Consider the following 25,965-nt stretch of genomic DNA (forward strand, 5'->3'; position numbering starts at 1 on the left):
GGTGTACTCACTTTTGTTGCCAGCTGTTTAGACATTAATGACTGTGTGTTGAGTTATTTTGAGGGGACAGCAAATTTACACTGTTATACAAGCTGTACACTCAAAGTATAAGCAAAGTGTCATTTCTTTAGTGTTGTCACATGAAAAGATATAATCAAATATTTAAAAAATGTGAGGGGTGTACTCACTTTTGTGAGATACTGTATATATTATATATATATATAAAACAGTTCCTCAAATCTGATTGGACGAGAGACGTTCCATGAGCACTGATGGTCTGACACCATCAGCACTCCAACACTCCACTTGTGTTCATGCTGTTCTAAACTAAAGTGTAAGAGTAGTGCATATGTGCAGTTACTGTATAATGTCTCTTACATGTATTTTTTTTACATTACTTATGTTAGCCAGAAGGTTGTGGCAAAGTTTTTCCATTACCTTTTCTATTACCTACGGCACTTGGCCTGTGGCCTCGTGCCTGCAGCTGAATCACAGCAGTGCTGATGTAGTGCCATATCGCACTCTTGCTCGTATGATATTTCTTAAATATAAATATATATATATATATACATACACTGTGTAAGGGATTAACGGAATACATGTAATGGGATTACGTATTTAAAATACAAGATATATGTAACTGTACTACAGTTTTACTAGTTACAATTTAAATAATTAGCAATTAGAATACAGTTACATTCGAAAAGTATTTTGATTACTAAAGAGATTACTTTGTCATTTCTTTCATTTAATATTTAGTCATTTCAGATGGAAAACAATTATACATATAAATGATGCGATCTAAAGTGCATTTGAACAGCGGTGAAACACTTTCTTATGATGCGTTACATTCATACGAGCAGACAGAGAAGTAAGTTTGAAGTAAGTTTGGAGCAGAAGAGATAGAAATAAACCTTGAGTAAATTGTCAGCTTTACGCTAAGCTAAAATGCTATTTCTAGCCCTTTCACATGCACATGTTACCAGACATGATCATATTTTTTATCAAGAAAATTCACGTTGGATCATAATATATTTTTTTCTAGTAAGAACTTTGATATTTTAAAAATCATATTCTTGATGATAATTTTTGTATTATTTTCCTGTAAAAATATCTAAAAATCATTAAAACAAGATCAATTTGATTTATCTTGTTTTAGAAACAACACTGCATAAGATATTTTGGTTTTTCAGAGAATGTATTTTAACGTGTGTATTTTGTCTTACTGTACTGGCAGTTTTTATAGTCAAAACAAGTGAAAACATCTAGAAGTAATCCAAAGTATTTAGAATACGTTACTGACATTGAGTAATCTAACGGAATACGTGACAAATGACATTTTACAGCATGTATTCTGTAATCTGTAGTGAAATACACTTCAAAAGTAACCCTCCCAACCCTGTATATATATATATATGGGTGTACCCAATAATGTTATATTAGCAGCACCTGATAGCATTTGTGACGCATCGTCGGCTGTGACGTCATTCAAGGTCAAATGAATGAAAATAATACGCGATCAGTCTGTGGCGGATGCAACGTAAAACTCTTTGGATTATATGTTATGCGTTCAGCACCATGCACCCTACTGGTCACTATATGTTATGCTTTCTAGCGAATTAACCACCTCAATTAGCCTACCACAACAGTTATGTTGCAGTTTTATAACTACATGTGCCACATTTATTAAAACGCAAACATACAGCGCGCAAAAACATAAAGTCTGTCTTTCATAACGCGCGTCATTTCAAGAACAATAATCCCAACCGACATGCAATAACTTTTACCGCTCTTTTAGAAAACAATTCAAATAGACATGCCTGTAAACTTATAAAGACTAAACCTCATGGTGTAGCCTAGTATACTCGTATATGAAATAGACTACGCTAGGCACGTAGATGAAAAATAAGCGCGATTTCTTACGTCTTCATCCTCGCAGGCGTTTCTCTTGCGGTACTGGACCGGAGGTCGGGATGCGGCATGATGGGGACTCTTCTCCGCCTTATTCTCGTCTTCAGGAACCTGTCCACCCAGGAGACGACTGGCTTCAGGTGGATGGGGGAAAGATGTGTTGGTATTAATCTTCCCCGAGAATCTCTGGTAAAGCGAAGCCATGAGTCCAGTTAAAATCACTAAAGCATCTCAAAGCGAGAAATATCTCATCAGCTGCTCTCCTTGAATGGGTTTTATTTTATTTTCCCTATCCCGCAGAAGATAAACGCTCTTTCTTCTTCTCGAATAGCCCAGAGGCTGATGTGCACAAAAGAAAGCCAGTAAGAGGCAGTAAGACGAATCTATAAATGCGCTCCTTTAGAACATGAGAGTCATTTCTCTGTTTTGAGTCTTTGACTCGCGCCCGGGCGGTACTACAGAAAGTCCTCTGTATTCAAAGCACGTTGTTTCCTCTATAGCCAGTCTGCAGGAAAGCGGCTATAAAACAGCTTGTATTAAACTGCATTCATGCACTGGATTTAATAAACAGAGCTTGCAATATCTTACTGCATTTCTGAAAATGAGACGACCGTGTGAGCTTTACGCAGACTAGTGTGTGTGTGTGTGTGCGTGCGCGAGACGCGTTCTGCATGAAAAGTGACCACTGAAAAATTATCTGAAGAACACACACACACACACACACACTGTTCTGCCATGTTTAAAAGTGACTTTCCACTAGACATAATGGTTTTATACTGTACAGACTTATATTCTATCCTAAACCTAACCCTACCCTAACACCTCACAACTTTCTGCATTTTACATTTCAAAAACATACTTAGTATGATTATAGCTGTTTCCTCATGGGACACAAAATGTCCCACAAGGTCAAATTCGGTTTACTATCTATGGGACATTTGGTCCCCACAGCGACACACACACACACACACACACACACACACACACACACACACACACACACACACACACATATATGTAGTGTTTCCATGTTTTATGGGGACTTTCCATAGACATAATGGTTTTTATACTGTACAAACTTTATATTCTATCCCCTAAACCTAACCCTACCCCTAAACCTAACCCTCACAGAAAACATTCTGCACTTTTACATTTTCAAAAAACATAATTTAGTATGATTTATAAGCTGTTTTCCTCATGGGGACCGACAAAACGTCCCCACAAGGTCAAAAATTTCGGGTTTTACTATCCTTATGGGGACATTTGGTCCCCACAAAGTGATAAATACACGCACACACACACACACACACACACACACACACACACACAGAGAGAGAGAGACAGCTCTCAGTTAAGATCTCACAAATTGTTGTAGATCACTTACAAGTGACTGAAACTATAGCAGTCATATCATCTCATCAATGATGAATTTATTGTATTGATTCAATATTTAGAAATAACCATTCTCTTGTACTTAAAGACAATACTGGCAAGCACATGGGTAGTACTCTAGTGACACTCTGTGGTAAATGTAACTACAACAGCCCGGGACAGACAGTTGGTCTATTTGTGCTTTCAATCAAACCACTGAAAATATGTGGTAGCATTTTATTATTTAAAATTCATGGAAGAAAATGAGATTTGTATCATCTCTATCCACTGTGTCATCTTGTGTTTAACTCGTGGAGATGCGCTCAGCACATGGACAGCTCCACACCAGCAAAACAATGACAGACCTCACATCAACTGTAAAATCAACTTCCCCATTTATTTGAACATTTTGAACATTTTCACAATTTCCCATGAAAAATGCTTTACTAGTAGTGAAATACATTTTTATGTTTGTGTGACTTGTTACTCAGCAGTACTGTCTCTGCAGATAAATATTCCCATCTCGCAAAATTAAGTATTAAAACAAAATATTGATACTCATGGCTCAACAAGGATTTTTTTCTCCACTGTAGCCTAATACAGTTTTCAATGACCCCACCACACAAAAATAAATACATAAAATAAGATACAATTTATTCTTAAGAAAAATATGTATATTTTTATTTTAATGTTATAAAAAGATATATAAAAACCTACTGCAAATAATTTATTAGATTTCTAATTTGCAATAATAGCTGAAAGTTATACAACTATTTAACTCCATAAAAACTATGAATTCATACATACACTTTTGCTGAAAATAGATGCTATATGGTGCAAAAAATGGATCATTGTTTTGATGTTTAAAACAAGACTATCAAACATTTTGTTTTGCAATTTCAGCAAAACCTCATCTATATTACCTCGGTGACATATTTAAATTAGCAAACATTCAACAGCAATCAATACATCACACAGAACCAAATGTTTAAGTTTGCAAAAAAATAGAAATAATAATTAAAAGCACATGTCTAAGACATAGTAAAACAAAGTTGTGGCCTGATTGGGAAAGAGACAGCTCCATCGTCTAGCCCGAAACTCTCACACTGACCCCAGGCCAGCGGGCCATCTTTATTCTTCAGCTCTGATACTGATTTGGTATAGATTATTAAACAGTAGTGCTGTTAGTCGATTATTTTTATTTCTTTTTTTTAAATCACGAATAATCACATAATGTTTTTTGTGGTTAATCACGATTATTCACATATTTTTAAAGAAATTTGACACTATATATACACGTCTTTTATTTATTTCCATTTTAGGAAGAAAAGAAAACTATATGTAGCCATACACCGATGAGCCAAAATATTATGACCACCTGCCTAATATGCTGTTGGTTCTACGTGTGCCGCCAAAACAGCACTGACCTGTTGAGGCATGATGATTTAATTGCATGCATCAACGCGTTAATTATGACAGCTCTAATAAAAAGATTAAAAAACTGTTTATTCATCAGAGAAGTATGTTTCTAACACACATGACATTAGTAGCAGGTATTTTGATAAAAACTGTCAATTAGTATTTTTCAAAATGTTTTATACACTCATCGGCCACTTTATTTGGTAAAGCTGTACATCTACTTATTCATGTGATTTTCTAATTAGCCAACTGTGTGGCTGCAGTGTAATGTATAAGATCATGGAGATATGGGTCAGGAGCTTCAGTTAATGTTCACATCAAACATTAGAATGGGGAAAAGTGATCTCAGAGATTTCAACCATGGCATGATTGTTGGTTCAGTCATTTCTGTTTATTTTTGTAATAGAGTTCAACACAATTTTACTTTGTTATTTTTTCTTACGTTATCAATTTTATAAACTTTCGGATGATTAATCAGTTATCAGCAGGTACAGCTCAACTTAGTTATTGGTATCGGTAAAATCCACTATTGGTCGACCTCTATTCTGAGATGCAATTCTGCTCACTACAATTGTACAGAGCGGTTATCTGAATTACTGTAGACTTTCTGTCAGCCTGAATGGCCAGCAGTCTCTGTTGACCTCTTTCATCAACAAGGTGTTTTCATCCACAGAACTGCCACTCACTGGATGATTTTTTTTTAGAGTAAACTCTAGAGACTGTTTTGTGTGAAAAGGAGATCAGCAGTTACAGAAGTACTCAAACCAGCCCGTCTGGCACCATCATTCATTCCACGGTCAAATTCACTGAGATCACATTTTTCCCCATTCTGATGGTTGATTAGATAATCGCATGAATAAGTAGATGTACATGTGTACATAATAAAGTGGCTGGTGAGTGTATGTATGTATATGCTAGTGTTAATAATAAGAAACCATCAATAGAAAGAAATCACATGTGATGACAATAATGAAGCACTACCAGTAAAAAAAAAAAGACAGAGTGCCTTTGTATATTGTATTTAATTTCTTAAGTCATTGTCTGTAATTCTACAGGCCTTCTTATGTTTTTGCTAATTGTACATAATTCTCATAATGTTTTATTTATGTTATTACATGGAGCTCCATGAGTGTTGTGATCCACATATCATTCAATATACACAAACAAATTGATAGAACACACTAATGTATATTCTATATAAATAAGCATACATTATATATATATTTAAAAAATAAGCTTTGAGCCCATGTACCTGATCAAAACAAGCTCTAATACATTCAACAGCTCATGTTATTGTGGTCCTAACTACAACACAAATACCTCTAGAATGCATGGAAAATTAGAAAGTATGTAAGAATCAATTAATTTCCCTTTTACAAGTAATAATTTCCATTTTCCTACAAATCAGGCAGCCAGCTGAAGTGTGCTTACTCAAAACAGAGCTGCTAGAGGCTGAATGCATTATTCAGGCATTCTGTGCTACAAAGGTGTTTGCATTTAATTTATTTTAATGGACAAAAGTAGAGAGAGCACCATCATGGATATAGTTTTATCATTCCTTCTGGACAATAAACTATTAACCTTGTATGTTGTTTGATGAAGTAGTGTTCATTATTGTGGCATGGGGGGACCTGGACATGTGTCTGTATGTGGGACAGGGAGAGTGGTAAGGCTCTTCACCGGAGTTGAGATGATATCTAACACCTATTCTAATTATAGTGATGGTGGATGGAGACCTCAAAAGGCATGCTAGAGCATCAGTATGGGGGAAAGAGCAACTGGAAAGCACGACTTGAGAGGGCTTTCATCACACAGAATGAATTTACATTTATGTTACAGACGGATACCGTCCATTGCGTGTCTGCCATTAGAAAAGAAACAAATTAGTGGTGCCGAAAATCCGGCTTTGGAAGATAATGCCATTATGGAGTCCTCAACACTGGGTGAAGTTTTCAAAACCCTCGCCAGCATCCAACAAAACCAACATCAAGCCCACTGGAGGTACACCTGGAGCAGGAACAGCGTTTCCAAGTCCTACTCCAGGCACAATCTGATCACCAGAGAGGGGGCTGGTGCTGCGACCACCCCGGAGCCCACTCCACCAGTGACCCTGATGAAGATGGGGCCAAATGACGACCTGGAAGCCTTCATCGGCTTGTTCGAATAAACAGCTAAGGTATGGAAGTGGCCTCACAACCAGTGGACAGACTGCTTATTGCCCTTATTCTCTGGGGAGGCGCAGCTAGCAGCAGAGCATCTTCCTGCTGCCAGCCTCCTTAATTACCAACATCTGAAGAAATTTATCCAGCAACAGGTTGGCCATAGCCCCAAGCAGAGTTGTAAGTTCTTCAGATAGCTGAGCTCCGGGAGGCACGGCCGTTTGTTTGCTTTTGCCCAATAGCTCCGGTATGCCTGCAAAATGAAATGGTTGTTGGCGGAGGGAACCCGCAGCACCGCGGACATCGTCAATCTGGTGGTACTGGAGCAGTTCGTCTCCCAGCTTCCTCAAGGAATTTCTGAGTGGGTCCTGTGCCACCACACCAGCGTGTCAGAGTGTGCACCTCCACTCTGTAGGCTGTTTCATCATTGTCAGTGATCAGACCTACCACAGTTGTATCATCAGCAAATGTAATGTAGGCATTGGAGCTATGTGTTGCCACACAGTCATGTGTGTATAGGGAATTCAGGAGTGGGCTGAAAACACAGCCCTGCGGGGCTCCAGTGTTGAGGGTCAGTGATGAGGAGATGTTGCTGCCCATTCTAGCCACCTGACGTCTGCCTGACAGGAAGTTCAGGATCCAGCTGCACAGCGAGCTGTTAAGCCCAGAGCCCAGAGTTTCACATCAAGCTTGGAGGGCACTATGGTGTTGAATGCTGAGCTGTAGTCTACAAACAGCATTCTCAAATATGTCTTCCTTTTTTCCAGATGGGAGAGAGCAGTGTGTATTGTAGATGCAATGGCATCATCAGTGGAGCGGTTGTTGCGGTAGGCAAACTGCAATGGGTCAAAAGAGATGGGCATCACAGAGCAGATGTGATCTCTGGTTAGCCTCTCAAAGCATTTGCTGATGATGGGGGTCAGAGCAACAGGACACCAGTCATTTAAACAAGTGATTTTTGATTGCTTTTGTACAGGCACAGTAGTGAAAGTTTTGAAGTATGTGGGGACTACAGACAGGGAGAGAGACAGGTTGAAAATGTCGTAAGAGTAAAAGGGGATACACATCAAGCTTTGGTGTATTTGGGTTGTTCTCAAACCTCTATCCACCAACGCTTGATGCAAGGTGGGGCATTGGACAACAATAAACAGGTGAGGGTGAGGTGTATGCATAGTGACATTCACAAGTATCCTGTGGTTACCATTGAGATACGATTCAGGGAAAAAATGCATTGAGTCGAGAATGCGGTTAATTCCCGCCTCAACCATCCACTAATTCTGGGAACCAATTGGCCTGGTTTTGAAAATGTATTGAGGGTAATGTGTGTGAATGGGTCCTGCAAAGTGGTGTCGTGGTGTGTGACGTGCGACGCTATGGCTGAAGAGGCAGTGCCAGGGCCGTCGATATCTGCTCTGCATCATGAGGATGCAAACGAGGCAATTCTCATACTCCGGGGCTTTGCTGAGGGGGATTCCCCTCTGGAGCAGTTGTGTGACAAGTCCCTCAAGCATTCTTTTGGCCAAGTGAAAGTAGTGGTCAACAGCTCCAGCCTAATGTTGCACTCACATAGCCATACTTTTCTATCATTAAAGAGCGGTTGTATCGAGTGCCACTAAGCACAATCTCAGCATGTAGTTTTGCGGAGTCTCCCGAGTGGGAATTCCAAAGGAAATCCTCACTGACCAAGGCACAACATTAATGTCACATCCACTGTATGAATTATTAGGTATTAAATCAATTTGCACCAGCGTTTATCACCTGCAAACCGACCGGTTGGTCAAATTATTTAATAAGACGCTGAAAAACATGATTCATACGTTTGTACATGAAGATGCAAAAAATTGGGATAAGTAAGAGTGGTCCCGCAAGCCTCCACATTGTTTTCACCATTCGAGCTACTGTATGGGCGTTGGCCACGCAGGCATGCTCGATGTCACATGGGAAGCTTGAGAGGAAGGACCTTCGAATAGTAAGAACCAAATTCAAAACTTTCTGGGGCAGGTAACGCAGGAGAATTTGCTCCAAGTGCAAGAAAATCAATGCCGACTGTACAAAAGGGGCACTCGATTACGTGAATTCGCCAGGGATATAAAGTGCTTGTATTGCTGTCCACTTCAAGCTCCAAATTACAAAGTGGCAAGGAACTTTGAGGTCACTGAGCGAGTTGGAGATCTCATTTACAAAGTTAGGTGAACGGATAGGGGAGGGGCACGTCAAATCTACCACATCAACCTCCTCAAACCATGGAGGGAGGCGGTGCCTGTCGCCTTGGTGAAGGTAGTTCCAGAGAGGATGGAGCTCGGGCCAGAGGTGACTACCAAGCTGAATTAGTTCACCCCAGTCCCTTGTGGCGATCACCTCTCACCGTCGCAGCTTACAGAAATTTCCCGGTTGCAAGCGGAATTCGCTGACATGTTTTCACCCCTTCCCTGTTGCATGAATCTTATAGAGCACCATATTGAGACCACCCGAGGGGTGGTGGTTCATAGCCGCCCCTATCGTCTTCCTGAACACAAGAAAAAGGTTGTTTAGGAAGAATTAAAGCCAATGCTTGAGCATAAAACAATTCGCACAGCGATTTGGGCCAGCCAGGTAGTTCTGGTACAAAAGAGCAATGGCTCGGTCCAGTTCTGTGTTGACTACCAGAAAGTGAACACGGTGTCCAAATTTGACACTTATCCAATGCCGTGAATTGACGAGTTACTCGATCGGTTAGGCTCAATATTACTTGACGCTGGACTTAACAAAGGATTATTGGCAGACCCCTTTAACCCCAATATCCAGGGGAAAAAACAGCTTTATCCACACCATTCGGATTACACCAATTCGCTTCCGTTCGGGGCCCCGGTCACATTTCAGTGACTCATGGACCAGATCTTCAGACCGTATACGGCATATGCCACCACATATCTAGACAATATTATCATTTACAGTAATGACTGGCGGAAGCACATGCAACATCTGAGGGCTGCCCTGAGAGCGCTGTGACAGGCGGTTCTCACGGCCAACCTGAAGAAGTGCGCAATTGGGCGGTTGGAAGTTAGGTGTCTGGGGTTCCACTTGGGTCATGGGCAGATGCGTCCACAGGTTAACAAAACCGCAGCGTTCATGGCCAACGCCCAAGACGTGCCAACAGGCTTTCCTGAATGTAAAGTCTGCACTTTGTGGGTGGCTGCTTTTACATGCTCCTGACTTCTCTCTCCCCTTTATTTTGCAGACGGATGCATCTGACGGGGGGGTGCTGGGGGAGGTGTTCTCACAGGAGGTGGGTGGGGAGGAGCAGCCTGTACTTTTTATTAGTCACAAGCTCTCTATCAGGGAGAGAAAGTGTAGCACCATCGAGGAGGAGTGTCTTGCGATTAAGTGGGCTGTTCTTACCCTCCGCTACTACCTACTGGGGCGGGCCTTCACACTCTGTTCCGATCACACTACTCTGCAATGGCTCCAAACACAGTTGCCTCATGGTTCACTATTTTGTTATGTATGGTAATGACATTCAAAAAATGTATGTGTGATATAAAGGGACTGTTCACCCAAAAAAAAATTTATTATCTCATAATTTAATGTGATGGAGCTTCAAGGTTCTGGTCACTCTTCACTTGCATTGTTTGGACCAATAGAGCTGAGATATTCTTCTAAAAATATTTGTGTTTAGCAGAATAAAGAAAGTCTTACACATCTGGAATGGCATGAGGGTGAATAAACTATGAGAGAATTTTCATTTTTGGGTGAACTATCCCTTTTAGTGTCCAAATGCTTTTTGGGACACTATACATCTGTTTGTATGCTAATTCTGTCATTGGTACTACAGGATATGGATATGCTTCCATGTGTCTCTGTGTCTGCCAATTCACATTGAAAACAATTCTCATGTTGCACACAATAAAACTCCCAACAGCAAAAAATAAATAAAAAAAAGTGGACAGTTAACGAAAATGAAATGTACTCTGGTTTTAACATGATAACCATTAGGGATGTTTGGACAGTAGTTGCCTTCATCACAAATAATAGCCTATTCTGTAATCATTCTACAATAAAGTACCAACGTATTATGATATTTTGTAAACGTAGTATGTGATAATGCCATGTTTTTGGCAAGTGCTATAGTAAAACCATGGTATTTCCTGATGTACCATGAAAATATCATGACATATGAACATACTAATCATTCAGAACCATGATATTGCCCTTGTAACACCACAGTGCTTCCCAGGGCTAATCATTTTCATGTCTTATCACTCTTTCATTCACTTTCACTCATCTCTGCTACCTCACTTCATCCTGTCATTCCTCTCTGACCTTGTAAGCCCGTTTATCGGTCCAATGACGGTCTCCAATAATACGGGTGAAGGTCTCTGCGCGTTACAGTCTTTCTTGTACGCAACACAACAATATTAAATGAAATACATTTTCTCTTATGTATTATCTCGTTATTTCATCTGACTCCATAAATGAAAAAGGTTTTTAATGATATCTGAGTATCATTAAAAGTGAGCGAATGTTTGATTATTCCTTTAACTCCTTTAATTGTACTTTACCCGTTTCGATTAAGAAACTATGTCGCTTTGAGGTCCTCGCGTGTTTTTCTCTACACCGCGGGTCTCACGATCACAAGCGGCCAGTATTGGATCATCAAAACAGAGGTAATTGCTATATACCTGAGATCGGTCACATTCACGTATACACAATCAAAGATACTTCAGTATAGCCCCATGGAATTGCATACACTTGAATGTAACTTAACGCTTTCTTCAGTAGAGGTCACGGCCACTATTACAGATGTAAGTTGACCAACATAACTTCTCTTATAATAGCTTTGGATTGGCCATGCGTGGTTTCCCACGTACACTTATCTGGAGAAACATCAAATTAAAACAGAGGTAAGACACCCAGATTTAGATTGGTCAAGCAGCGTTTGCTCTTCTAAACGGAAATTCCCTTTTGTCTTTGCAAACCAAGTACACTTGAATCGATGCCAAATATTAGTCGTCACTAATCTGACGCAGACTTGCGTGTAACATACTGAATCGTTTAATCTGTTTGGGAAACACAATGTCAGAGTCAGTCAGAATCAAATCAAATGTTGACAATTTATTGACCAGGTAACATAATCAATTCATCAATTCCAATTAGACATTGATAAGTCAAAGTTAGACATTTTATGAAAACATAAGAAATACGAATTGCAATCACCTGAAATAAACTACAAACAGTAAACTGTTTGGGATCGTCTGATTACAGAGAGCCCTGAGCAATGTGTGGCCTCTCCTTAAATACCCCGATAATTCAACATGCTTACCAAATGGTGGTGTCTGTCATTATAATTAGATTTTGGTCCCCTGTTGAGGGGGTTCCTGTAGATTAACATACAGGAGGTATGGAGGATCTGGGGAGGGCACACCTTTAAGGGGCACACCACATTTCACATATTTTATAACTTCTTTTAGCTTTTCATTATGGCTGAGAGGATGAGACCAGTTTACCAGGCGCACTGAGAGACTTTAAATGATACCAAACATGTTATAGTTACTTTTTGTACACACTTCACATTGCATAGGTTTTTAGTGAGCTTTAAGTGAGGAGGAGTAAGATGAAGATACTTTAGAAGGGAGGTGTTAGCTGCACAGTATGTTGCATCTCGGATGTTGCTGTTACATCTGCGAGAGAGAGTTCAGATGTTAATTCTCATGAGAGCCTTTTGTTTTCTCGAGGAGTAGCCCAGACTCACTGGCACCCGCCTTACAGTTTTCCCCGTTTGGCACCGTGGGCCACACACAGGGTTTCCTGCGGTGTCACTTCAGTCTTTGTAAGGTGGGCAGCTGTAAGGGGCTGAGAGCAAGTGCCATGTCTGTTGATAGACCTGATGAGGCATCTGAAGTCGCAACACTGTGTCTGGTTGAGGTTAGCACATGTGTTCAGTTCATAGAGTCCATCAAGGCATTTGTGGCTTGTTCAGTGGACATGTCATTCCATCATGGAGAAACATCTGCTTCTGGTTGTACCTTTAATGATGATCTGACTCTTTGAAGAATTCTCTGCCACCTCCATTGGTGGTCTTCTGGGCAGACCTCAATTAGGTGAAGGAGTTCTCCCTGGCAATGCATATACACCTGAACAGCTTCTTAAATGACCATGTAAAGATGAAACTCTGAAGAACTTAACTGACACAATAAAAGGTTGAGTAATACATGATGAAAAGACAAACAATGAATCAATGTCACCAGTGCGAGTGGTAATCCAGGTCTCAAGTGTGTATTTAAAAATGCAAAGGGGACTAATTAATCTGAATTAATTAAAGGAAAGGTGGCACAGAGCTCAAGGCAATTAGAACATGTATCATCAATATACAATATTACAGTGGATACTAAATTAAAGGAAACATACCACAAAGTCAGTATAACTAGTATTTCCATCAGTGGCAGGCATCATTAAACATATAGTTATAATACTAATTCTATGATTTTAGAATCACAGTTACAGACATATACAATAATAATAACAGTGTTAATTCAAAATGATCTAATGTGTGTGATTTGGTGGCTAAGTCACAATCGATGATACATGTCTATTTTCAAAATGTGAAGTGGATCGATAGAAGCGTCTGCATTTCATATCGTCAACTTATTTTATTTTTATATTGTTATTAGCAATGCGTTGGAAACCAGGGGCCCTCTGGTTTGCAACCATTCCAACAACAATCAATTGGTTTGATTTATATGTACTTGGAAATGTTGAAATTTGGGTGGCAAGTTTGCTTGCAATTAGTAATTAAATCATCGTTGTGTGACTGTAGCCATGCACATGTCCCATGTATATTACAGTATTTAAAAGGAAAGTTGTAAATAGTGCCTGTTTTATGGAAACAGGTTTGTAATGTCCTATGGGTGAGAGGCTATGTGTATTTGAGAGGCGGGCCAGATCTTCAGTGGATTAGTATTTTCAGAATCTCTGCCATTATTTTGTTCCATGATGTGTCGTAATAAAAGTGTGTGCTCTGTATGTTTAGGAGATGGGTGGAACCTGATCTAGAGCAATTGGTGTTGCATAATTTTTGGTTCCGGTGCTAAACCGGGAGGCCATATAGCTATTTTGTTTTTGTGGAGCTGTGAGGTGTGAGTGGCCTGTTAGATTTGCTTTCGCACCCATCTCCAGCATGGCCAAATTGATGTCCTGGCTTGAGGCCGGGGGATCAGAATTCTTTTTTCATCTGTCCCTCACGACATTGTAACCTGAAATATGAACAACTACAGAAAGAGAAAACAGTTAATGTTGAACCTTTAATTAATTTGCATTTAGACATGTGGTACTTTATTTTCCTCCGATGGTCAAAGCCAAACTGTTACAGACAGCTTTAGTCTCATAATGTATGGTTTGTGCCATCAGGGGGAGAAACATGTACCATTGCAATGTCCAATGCAAATTTTATTTCAAAGATCAAATTAGACTGAGCATCTTTGGTGAGATCTGAATTACTGCTGATATTTTAGTGCAGTTTGGAGTGTGAAGCACCTTAAGCTGTTCTCACAGTTGAGTCTGTACAGTCTGCTGTTGTGAGCAATATAAGCCCCAGTTCTGCTGGGGAACTTTCTGAGCTTTGTTTTATTGCTCCCAACACAGCTCTGTGGTCAAAGAATCAATTCACATTTTGGTGATGTGTCTTCTGCTTAGCATTTTTTAAGGATGCTATTCACACGTTTGATCATCTATGACCTATGATCTCGGTGGTCCGTTAGGGTTATGAAATTTTGCCTGATGTTTAGCATTTTACACACACATTTTTTCATTGTCTATCCAGTGGAATGGTTCCCCTGATCAGATTTTAAATTCAATTGGTGCTTCTCAGCGAGAGATGATTTGGTTCATTATCATGTGCCACTGCATTGGTGCACAGCAAACAACGACCGTATACTCCTCCCTCTTGGCACTGAGAAGAGAACCAATGAAATTCAAATCACAAGAATTTTCAGGGCCGGTAAGGCTGTTCGGTTTGCAGTGTCACTACAAATATACATGTCTAATATACATCTGCAATGCCATGCATAACCTTTCCCTGTCTGTGGCCATGCATGGCCATTATAATATAATGCATATTATAATGTGATTATAATACAACTATATTATATTAAAATAGTATAAATTAAACTGATTTTATCACTGGTTTCTGGAGGGCTTCTGGAACGATGTATTTATCGTCATAAATCATGCCTTCAGTGACCTTGACTAGTTGGTCCTGCTGCAGGTGCGGTGTCAGCTCTCCATCAGAGCTCCACAGTTCTTGTTGGTACTGTTTTGAGTTAATAGGAATAGTCTGAACCGCACTCTCAGCAGGAACAATCAGCCTGTCAGGCTGCCATTCATCTCCTTATGGGGATGGAGGCCACATATCCATATTGGTGATGGTATTTTCCATTATTCCGTTTGCGTTGTGGGCCACGCCCTTTTGGCAGTTTTGTTTTTTAAACTCTGTGAAGAAATTTGTGAATAGTTTCAACAGGTCGCTATAGGCCGTTTTTTGGCAATCTCTTATGAGATGGTTACACTTTTTGCAATAATGGCATTGCATTTTGCTCTGAGATCTTTGGTTAAGTTTCTCTGGGCCTTTCCCTTCTGTTAACCATTTTGCAGACGCAACACTACGGGGTTTTGATCTCCACCTGCTTTCTATTCTTGAACCCCAGTCTACTATTGATCTGAACGTGTGTTCGGCCGGGTCGACACCATTGGATAAAGCCGTTTGAACTGGGATGCTGGCATTTTTCTTAACAAGCTGTAGTAATGCGTCATGGTCACGGTTTGCATTTTCTAGGCCTGAGTGTTCTTTGTATGTTACCCATAACCGTTCAGCGTACGTTTCAAATGACTCATTACTGGCTTGTTTGATTTCAAATATTTTTCTCCAATCTGCATGTGTCGGTCCCCTCATGTCTAATAATGCCTGTTTTAGACGCTCGTAGATCATTTCGTCGGTTTCGTTATTGTCTCGGTTCATAATGTTGCCAGATTTCATCTCTGTGGTTAGTTTTGGTCTGAGCTCCTCAGGAATTGTGAAGAGAGCTATTTGCCAAACATCTCTAGTTTCTAATTTGTACACCGTGGCCTGTAACATCAATGCTTCCCAGTAGGGTTGAAACGGCCCTTTTCTCGGCATAATTCCTACGACTTGTTTATGTCTAGAGCATTCTTCGCATGTTAACGGGCGGCTGATTGTTGTGATTTCATCATCCGCGTGCGTCATGGTTTTAAGCACAGCGACATTAACTGATTTCTTTGGCAAGTCATTAGATTTTGTTCGAGTCTTTACTGAGCTTCGCAGGTTTGGTTCTTCAGGCCGCAGGTTCACAAGAGCTCGGTTACGAGTTTCTCTCTGTGGCCTGTCTCCTAACGCGGCATTGTCATCATCATCATTTTGAGTCTCTAGCTCAAAGGTTTTATCCAGTGCTGCTCGTTTAACTGCAGCTACTGGAAACCCGGATTTATCACAGCAATCTTCGAGAGCAGATATGTAATTCCTGCCGGTTTTAAGTTTTCTTTGAATTTGAGCAATTGTTTTTGCCATTTCTTCGCGTTGTCTAGCCCACCCCTGTTGCTCGTACGTGAAGGCTTCGACTTGTGCTCTTAACTTTTGCAATTCGTCAGATCGCAATCTTTCGATTTCTTTGATATTTGCTATTGTTCGTTCGTTCTCGGTTATGGTCTCGAGGTCGTTACGACGAAGCAAATAAACAATTGCAGCGGGAATGTTACTGTATTTTGATTTAGATTTCAATTTCGCACCCTCAGCAGAATACCAGGATATTAATTCGTTGTTGCTCCACTTTAATTTTAGTCCCTTGTCGCTTAACCGAACAAGGAGGTTTTTTAATTGCACACCTAAAATATCCATAATTTCCTCACCTACACCGCTGCTGTGCTTTCCCTGGAAAGACATGTTTCCAGTCTAATTCTTATGCCCACCGGAGTTTTCGGTCCCGGTCTTAATAGATGTGAGGTGCAAACAATTTTCCCTCAACACTTCTAAAAGGCAAATAAGACTGACTTACCACAGCAGCTGGAGATAGGTGAGAAGATCAAACCTCATGTCCCGGGCAGGGATCAAGTTGAATATCGCGCTGGAAAGACGTTGCTCGTCTGGTTGCGAGATCACGGAAGGGCTGTCACCACTTTGTAAGCCCGTTTATCGGTCCAATGACGGTCTCCAATAATACGGGTGAAGGTCTCTGCGCGTTACAGTCTTTCTTGTACGCAACACAACAATATTAAATGAAATACATTTTCTCTTATGTATTATCTCGTTATTTCATCTGACTCCATAAATGAAAAAGGTTTTTAATGATATCTGAGTATCATTAAAAGTGAGCGAATGTTTGATTATTCCTTTAACTCCTTTAATTGTACTTTACCCGTTTCGATTAAGAAACTATGTCGCTTTGAGGTCCTCGCGTGTTTTCTCTACACCGCGGGTCTCACGATCACAAGCGGCCAGTATTGGATCATCAAAACAGAGGTAATTGCTATATACCTGAGATCGGTCACATTCACGTATACACAATCAAAGATACTTCAGTATAGCCCCATGGAATTGCATACACTTGAATGTAACTTAACGCTTTCTTCAGTAGAGGTCACGGCCACTATTACAGATGTAAGTTGACCAACATAACTTCTCTTATAATAGCTTTGGATTGGCCATGCGTGGTTTCCCACGTACACTTATCTGGAGAAACATCAAATTAAAACAGAGGTAAGACACCCAGATTTAGATTGGTCAAGCAGCGTTTGCTCTTCTAAACGGAAATTCCCTTTTGTCTTTGCAAACCAAGTACACTTGAATCGATGCCAAATATTAGTCGTCACTAATCTGACGCAGACTTGCGGTAACATACGAATCGTTTAATCTGTTTGGGAAACACAATGTCAGAGTCAGTCAGAATCAAATCAAATGTTGACAATTTATTGACCAGGTAACATAATCAATTCATCAATTCCAATTAGACATTGATAAGTCAAAGTTAGACATTTTATGAAAACATAAGAAATACGAATTGCAATCACCTGAAATAAACTACAAACAGTAAACTGTTTGGGATCGTCTGATTACAGAGAGCCCTGAGCAATGTGTGGCCTCTCCTTAAATACCCCGATAATTCAACATGCTTACCAAATGGTGGTGTCTGTCATTATAATTAGATTTTGGTCCCCTGTTGAGGGGGTTCCTGTAGATTAACATACAGGAGGTATGGAGGATCTGGGGAGGGCACACCTTTAAGGGGCACACCACATTTCACATATTTTATAACTTCTTTTAGCTTTTCATTATGGCTGAGAGGATGAGACCAGTTTACCAGAGCACTGAGAGACTTTAAATGATACCAAACATGTTATAGTTACTTTTTGTACACACTTCACATTGCATAGGTTTTTAGTGAGCTTTAAGTGAGGAGGAGGAGTAAGATGAAGATACTTTAGAAGGGAGGTGTTAGCTGCACAGTATGTTGCATCTCGGATGTTGCTGTTACATCTGCGAGAGAGAGTTCAGATGTTAATTCTCATGAGAGCCTTTTGTTTTCTCGAGGAGTAGCCCAGACTCACTGGCACCCGCCTTACAACCTCATCATCCTCTTTATAGAATTGACACTTTCTATAGTACTTTCAATTAATTTCCTTTCATATTAATGTAATGTTGCTTTACTATATTCTGTGATTGATATTTAGGACCTTACAGCAGTGATTTGGCAGAACCATGGTACAATGATGGTACCAAGAAAGTAATACCATGTTTCTGAATGTTACCATGCAAGCCTACATGTCCAAAAAAATGGTTATTAGTATAGTGGCTTGTTCTATTGAACAAAAATGTTACTAGTTGTGGCATAATCAGACACTTGCTTTAATTTATGACAGTATTCTTCGAAAGACATATTGAATTTCTATCTAGAAAGATGTCTACACTGTAGTAAGCACAATTAATCTATATAAAATTAAAATTGCAATATGACTTTGTGAGATTATTAAACCGAAAAGTTATTTAATTAAATAATTAAATAGTCTGCTCATTCGGCTCACTTCAAAGTAAATGTGTGCTGCTCTGTACTGTCAGTATTGTGTTAGTGCATTATTACAGAGTTTCAAGAGCGACTCTGTGCTCCACAACTCCATCTTAGTAACAGATATGCTCCATTTGGTTCCGTTTGCTTATGTGCGCTGAGCGTGTTATATTTAAAGAGCTCCAGATTCACTTTAATTTTACTTTTGATTAATTCTAAATATGTTTGGCCTCTACCAGTTAATATACAAATACAAATAATACACCCCATGGAATTGGTGACAGTGGACAGGTGAATACAAAGAAGACTCTCTTTGTTTCACTGTTTTGTTTATTTATTTGTTTTTTTGTGGCTAAAGTGAAAGAGGTCTTAGTCTAGTTATTTTCAAGTGTGAACCCTCAAAGAGTAGCCTTTTTATTGGCAGTAGAACATGGGCAAGACTTTCAGTCAAAAATAATCACTTACTAATTTTTTGTTTATCATATCGCAGTTCAAATTGCAGTCGCAATATTTAAGAAGATAATAACAATAATTTTTTTTCCAAATTGACCTGCCCTACTACACTGCAATTGTGCGATGTCAGAAATGCGGTGGTAAGTGAGGAATATTTTTTAGATTTTTTGTAACTTACAAAACAATATTGTTAATAGAATGGACTTTTTATCTGACCTGTTACTCATCTGAGGCAAGCTACATTGATGATCCTGGGGGCAAATTCCCAATGGCATTTTTGCACTCTTGAAGGGCCAGCGGAAAAGGGATGCCACTTAAAGGGTTGTTCCAAATGAAAGTGAGAAAATTAGCCCTTTCTTGAAGGGCCCTTCCACAAGACTGTTAGCGAAGGGTACATTAATACAGTAATGGTGCCATAATCCTCTCAGAGAACATATTTTAATTTCTGAGTGAGTAGGGCATAGATATGATCAATATCGATTGGCAGTTAAAGGCATTTTCGTCTCTGCCTAATTTTTTATTTAAATCAGGAAATCTCACATTGACAAATTATTACCATTATTGTGAGATTATTAAGAGATTTGAATTTTGTTTTATTACATAATTTAATGTTTATTATTAAAAGTTCCCCCTTTTTTCTGCACATGCAGAAGGGCACCTTTAGATTTGTGAATGCCCCTGCTGCCCCCCTTCTGTGCACGTCACTGATGGACAGGGAATAAAATTGATTGCAATGAGATTCTGTCGCTCACCCTTCTGCAACATACATGACCAAACATCATAAATCCTTCATAAGGACTTTGAAAAATCTATCTGTATGCTGCACAGGTTCTCAGTATGGGATCAATATGGCTGCATTGCAAAAGAAGTGAGATCTCAAGGCTTGTGACTCACAAAGTGAATAAAGGCAACAGCGTAGTTTTCTTAATATACACTGAAATGATGCCCATAAAGGCAAATTCATGCATATGTTTGCATCACCTTTGAAATTTATCTTGGATTCACACTGAAGTGAGATTTTGATCAATTTGAACATCAATCTCAATATCATCCGTGACATTGAATAATGCACACAGGCTGCTCCATCTGGCATTTTGCATGGTTATCTTATCATTAAAAACCTAAAAACTGATACACAAGAGTATGAGAATCTCCTATGCCCTGTGTATGACAGTCATACATTACTTTTTTTACAGTGTATATCAAAATGCAATTAACAACAATGTTGTTGACCCTAATAAGATTTGAGTTAAGTTGCAAAATAAACTCCTTATTAATCAGTTATGCTTCAACATTGAATTACAAACAGTGAATTGAAGCTAAACATTGAAAAAAGAAATCAACTTATATATGGTTGAATTTTTGAGAATTCTTGTTTTGGCTGCCTGGTAGAATAATGGCCACCTGACAGCTTCTTTTAAATGCACAAAAGTTGAGGAAGCACAGCCCTAAAGATTCACTCAGGTGTAAACAGCTTTAGATTTGATGAGTCAGTTGTTTGTGGCTTTATCTTTGAGCTGTCAACTGTGTTTAAAAGCGCATCTCTCTTTGTGTAAAGTTTACCAGACCTCAGCCACCGAAGATCAATAGAGTAATCTGTCAGGACGCTCCACAAATACGCTTTGCAATATCAGACCAGGTCATTTGATGACAGAAAATCCTCACTTCAAGGTGTAGGGCTACATCTCAATTTGCTGCCTCATTGATTGTAATAGAAAAAATGCTGAGTAAGCAAAAAATTTGATTTTTAACAACCTAGTCTCATAGAATGAACGCTATAACTACAAAACGGGTTGTATGTGCCGCTTTTTACATATTGTTGCAGTGTCCTGGTAAAAATAACAGTAGAGGCGCTACAACATCTGTGCTATTTATTAATTTCACATAAATCATGATTACTGTGGCTGATTATAACTTTATAAACACATATTCTTTTCTCTATTACTCACACACAACTATGTTATTATATCAAAATATTTTTACTCTAACACATCATTTGAAAAGCATTTAAACGATTGTATTACAGATCCACCTACGTTTACACACTTATTGCAGTGTAATTCACTTTCGTGGTAGCCCACCTGATGGACTTTAAACTCGGTGACCAAGCCCCGATCAAGGCCAAGGATGTTAGGAGTGAAAGTGTCATAGATGCGACAAAATGGCGTACTTGCGTCAGTAAATGTGCTTTTTATGTCGAATTTGCTTTTGAAACACTATCGGTTAGGTTTAGGTGTTGGTAAGGATATCTGTTTTGTTCACCTCTCATTTATCTTTACACAACTAACGTTTTAAGTTAGGGAGGTATGTTTTACTCATTAAAACATCCATATAATATTCACCTCAAAAATCTCATCTGATTACGAAATCATTTCACTTGCTTTTGGCGCCCCTGCTGAATATTTCACTGAGAAACTGCAGCAAAACATGTAATGAAGCATGCAGTTTTGGTTTGCACAAATTTTGACATGTAAATTTCAGAAGATCAAACTGGATTTTAAATGTAAAGGAATACAATGGAAGCTGAAGGGTTGTTTTTTTAGGATGCAGGATTCAACTAAATACAGGGTTAGCAGTGGGAACTTAAATCACATGGATAGCTCTCTCAAGCATATACTTTAAAATAATTCACATTCTCCATTGTTTATCTTTGCAGGCTTAAATTGTGTTTCTTTAAATGTCTTTTCACAGCTGTTCAAATCACCCCCCCACACAATTTTATTTTAAGCACACATCATAAAAAGCGACCTTTTGAAAACTAATGGTATACATTTTCTTACATTATTAAAACTTTCAGGTATGCAGCAGCAATATAAACTTTAGCTCATTCACAAGTTTTTAAAGTTGCAAATTCTTACCTCCTGGGGTATGTGGAAATTATTGGGGGGGAAAGAATCCCTTTTGCAGAATCAGCTGACTGCAAAGGCAGGCAATTTATTCATAACTACTTTGAATTATTATGAAGCTTTGATTAAAATTGTGGTACAACTGGGTCACCATCATTCTTACTGGGCATATCGACAAACTACATTATGACATTTGGAACTTTCATATATGCCTATTGATTTTCACTTTCATCTTCAATCTCTCTCTTTTGCAGTAAGTTGCATGAAACGGACCGTGAAAATGAGGATGTGTTCTCTATGAAGAATCCCCTGTTTACTAAATCCAGTTTTTTGAGAGACAGCACATCTTACAGCCTTTGAATCCAATTTCAAAATGTCTATGATAAGGTGACAGGGAAATTGGGACTTCACCAAAGATGATATGGAGCAGATGTTGGCAGTAAATGATGAGTAAGTAAATCAGACACCTAAAGAGAGTGCAAGAATGATTAGACATATGGATTAGAAACTGTTCTCAGTTCTCTTCACGTCTAAAACTAGAGGTGGTTCTACCTCAAAGGGTCAGGCATTTCTTTTATGGTGAACTCTAAAAAGATTTTACTGTAGCAGTCAGTGAGCACTATAACTGCTGTGTGACATATCAGTGTCGGCAGCGCTGCAGAGTGTGATAAGCATTTAGTCTCTATGGATGGCAGAATGCATTTCAGCCTTGGGTCTGGCAAAATAATATTTTATCCTTCACAACTTTAAGGTTGTGCATGAATATGTGTGTGCATGTAATCATGTTTTGGCACAAGAGACTGAAAATCCAGTTTATATTGCTTAAAAAGGTTTGAAATGAAAATAAAAATAGTCCACCACTAATTCAGCCAAACATAATTTATAAGAAATGATGTACACTCAAACACTGTTATCAAAGTCATACTATGAGCTATCGAACAGCTGACCTATATACAACTTTCTCAAGGTCCTTTAAGATGCTTGAGCATTCACATTATCTAGTAATAATATGATCAATAAATATAAAATCTTCCTAATAAACCAAGTTTATTTGGTTGTTCAATTCAAAAGTTTACGGCAGTAATATATTACAACATAGGGAATTTTCTCAATGGGTTTCCAATGTAGTCATTTGCCAAATTCTGTTATTCAAAACATTTTGTTACCTTGCATAGTCTCCTTTAAATCTTAAATGCACACCTTGGGTCTTAAGTCACCCGCGATCTTATTCCACCTCTTTTTACCTCATTAATGTTTTTGAAGTTAAGCCCCCACCTCTTCAGTATTCCTCAGCCTTTCCCTTATGATTACTTAAACCACAAAAAAAAAGCAAAAACTGCAAAAAATTTTCTTTTTCTAATTGCTCAGTTACCAAAAGAGTATAGGGTCATTAGTGAGATACATACACATTTTTTATAAAATATCGATATATATATATATAAAACACCTTGTTGATGAGAGAGGTCAACAGAGAATGTTCAGACTGGTTCAAGCTGACAGAAAGACTATGGTAACTCAGATAACCACTCTGTACAATTGTAGTGAGCAGAATAGCATCTCAGAATGCACAACATGTCAAACCTTGAGGTGGATGGGCTACAACAGCAGAAAACAACGTCAGGCACATTATTAGGACCATAGTGTGGTGTCTATTTGTGCTTTCATAAATAATATTTACATGATTTTTTTCACACACACACACACACACACACACACACACACACACACACACACACACACACACACACACACACACACACACACATGTTGTGTTTCCATGTTTAATGGGGACTTTCCATAGACATAATGGTTTTTATACTGTACAAACTTTATATTCTATCCCCTAAACCTAACCCTACCCCTAAACCTAACCCTCACAGAAAACTTTCTGCATTTTTACATTTTCAAAAAACATAATTTAGTATGATTTATAAGCTGTTTTCCTCATGGGGACCAACAAAATGTCCCCACAAGGTCAAACATTTTGGGTTTTACTATCCTTATGGGGACATTTGGTCCCCACAAAGTGATAAATACACGCTCACACACACACACACACACACACACACACACACACACACACACACACACACACACACACACACACACACACACAATTTTACTATCACAGGATATCTATTTCTTTGTATATTACTTAACAATTGAGTACTATTTTCCAACAAATGACTACTATATTATGTTGTCAACACAAACATGTTTAAAGTTTTAAATGTTTGAAGGTAATATAAGTCTTACAGTCAGACAGACAGACATACACAAGACAGAAAGTCAGACAGACAGTACATGGTTGTTCTGGCTGGCTGTGGGATGTTGCAAGGGGGTCCTAGCTGATAGCTAGGGTGATTTGGTTGGATACTAGGCATTGGTAGGGTTTTCTAGCTGGTTGCTAGGGAGTTCTGGCTGGTTGCTGGATGTTGCTAGTCTGTTCTACCTGACTGTTAGAGCATTTTGGTTGATTGCAAGGCATTACTAGCATGTTCTGGCTGATTACTAAGCATTTATATGGTATTCTAGCCAGTTTATAGAGTGTTGCTAGATAGATCATTGGGGATTTTCGATTCTCCGTTATGGAAAAACCGTAGGTCCAATCAGTTAAAAAAGATATAAATCAAATCAATCAAATCACTTTATTGTCACACTACACAAGTGCAACAGAAGGTGAAAGTCTTGTGTGCAGTTCCGAATAACATAGCAGTACCAATTACAATAAACAACTCTTTTGCCTCAAGATGGCGCCGAGTATGGCTGCTGCGTCGCGGTCTCCATCAAAACACTGCAGTTTATTGTTTGTTTTGTTTACAAACAATAAACCTAAGTCAGAACAATCTGAAGATCTGTGCCAAATTTGATAGATGTTGCTCAAAATCTCTACACTAGTAGAAGTTGCAATTGATAATTTTCATTTTTTTTATATATTTTGTTTTGGAAAAACCCTAAACCTAAACCCTAAACCATATCTGTAGTCAAGCCAACATAATTATTAGTAGCCAAACCTATATCTGTGTACACATATATATTATATATATCAACCTAGCACTGTAGTTTCAGTGATTGACTTGATAATATATTTATATTGACATTTTACAAAGAAGCAACAAGGAAAGTAAACAATAGCAAGAACAACATTTGAACAATATGATTAGGTGTATTAATGAAATTCTGTAAGTGGCCATTTTTTATTCACCCTTATGTTGTTCCAAATCTAAATTATGTTTGGAATGAAGAGGATAACTTTTAAAGAATGCTGGAGCAGCATTTGTTTTTTTGTTTTTTCATACAATGAAAGTGAATGGGGACTGAGGTTATCAGCCTTTAATAAAAATCTAAAATCTACTTTTCTGTTCCACAGATCAAAGAAAGTCATATTGGTTTGGAAAAACATGATGAAAATATTAAATTTTTTGGGTGAACTATCCCTTTAACTTAGAATTCATTAATCAGAAATAGCAAGCTTTTCATTAAGATTTCTATAGCTTCAGTGTATGACCGTTGAAATAAATTCAACAAATACCAGGCCTTACCTTTCCAGATGAAGCAATGGTGTCAATCTTCAACTGAGTAGCAATAAGGACTGACATTGTGGCTTTGAGTTCGGAGCAGCACCTTTCAGTCTTCCCTTACTCTCACCCATCACCTCTCTCCTCCTTTGCATCTCTCTTTTGCGCTCTCTCTCTCTCTCTCTCTCTCGCTCTCTCTCTCTCTCTCTCATTCTCACCCTCCCTCTCTCTTGTGTTGCCCCAC

General features: G+C 38.8%; 1 protein-coding gene across 2 annotated transcripts in view; it reads right to left on the bottom strand.

Annotated features, from left to right (window-relative positions):
* The window catches only part of dpp6b (dipeptidyl-peptidase 6b), a 195,958-nt gene that overhangs the window by 134,770 nt on the left and 35,223 nt on the right, over positions 1-25,965 (bottom strand). The window contains exon 1 of one of the 2 annotated variants that reach the window (XM_052133473.1): positions 1,924-2,559. The exons of the other annotated variant lie outside the window; for it this stretch is intronic. Within the exon in view, the coding sequence (XP_051989433.1) occupies positions 1,924-2,115 (192 nt within the window). The 5' untranslated portion in view covers positions 2,116-2,559. Of the gene's footprint in view, positions 1-1,923; positions 2,560-25,965 lie in introns of those variants that run through there. 2 annotated transcript variants of the gene reach the window in all.

The sequence above is a fragment of the Xyrauchen texanus genome, chromosome 9 (assembly GCF_025860055.1).
Source record: "Xyrauchen texanus isolate HMW12.3.18 chromosome 9, RBS_HiC_50CHRs, whole genome shotgun sequence".
Taxonomy (NCBI): Eukaryota; Metazoa; Chordata; class Actinopteri; order Cypriniformes; family Catostomidae; genus Xyrauchen; species Xyrauchen texanus.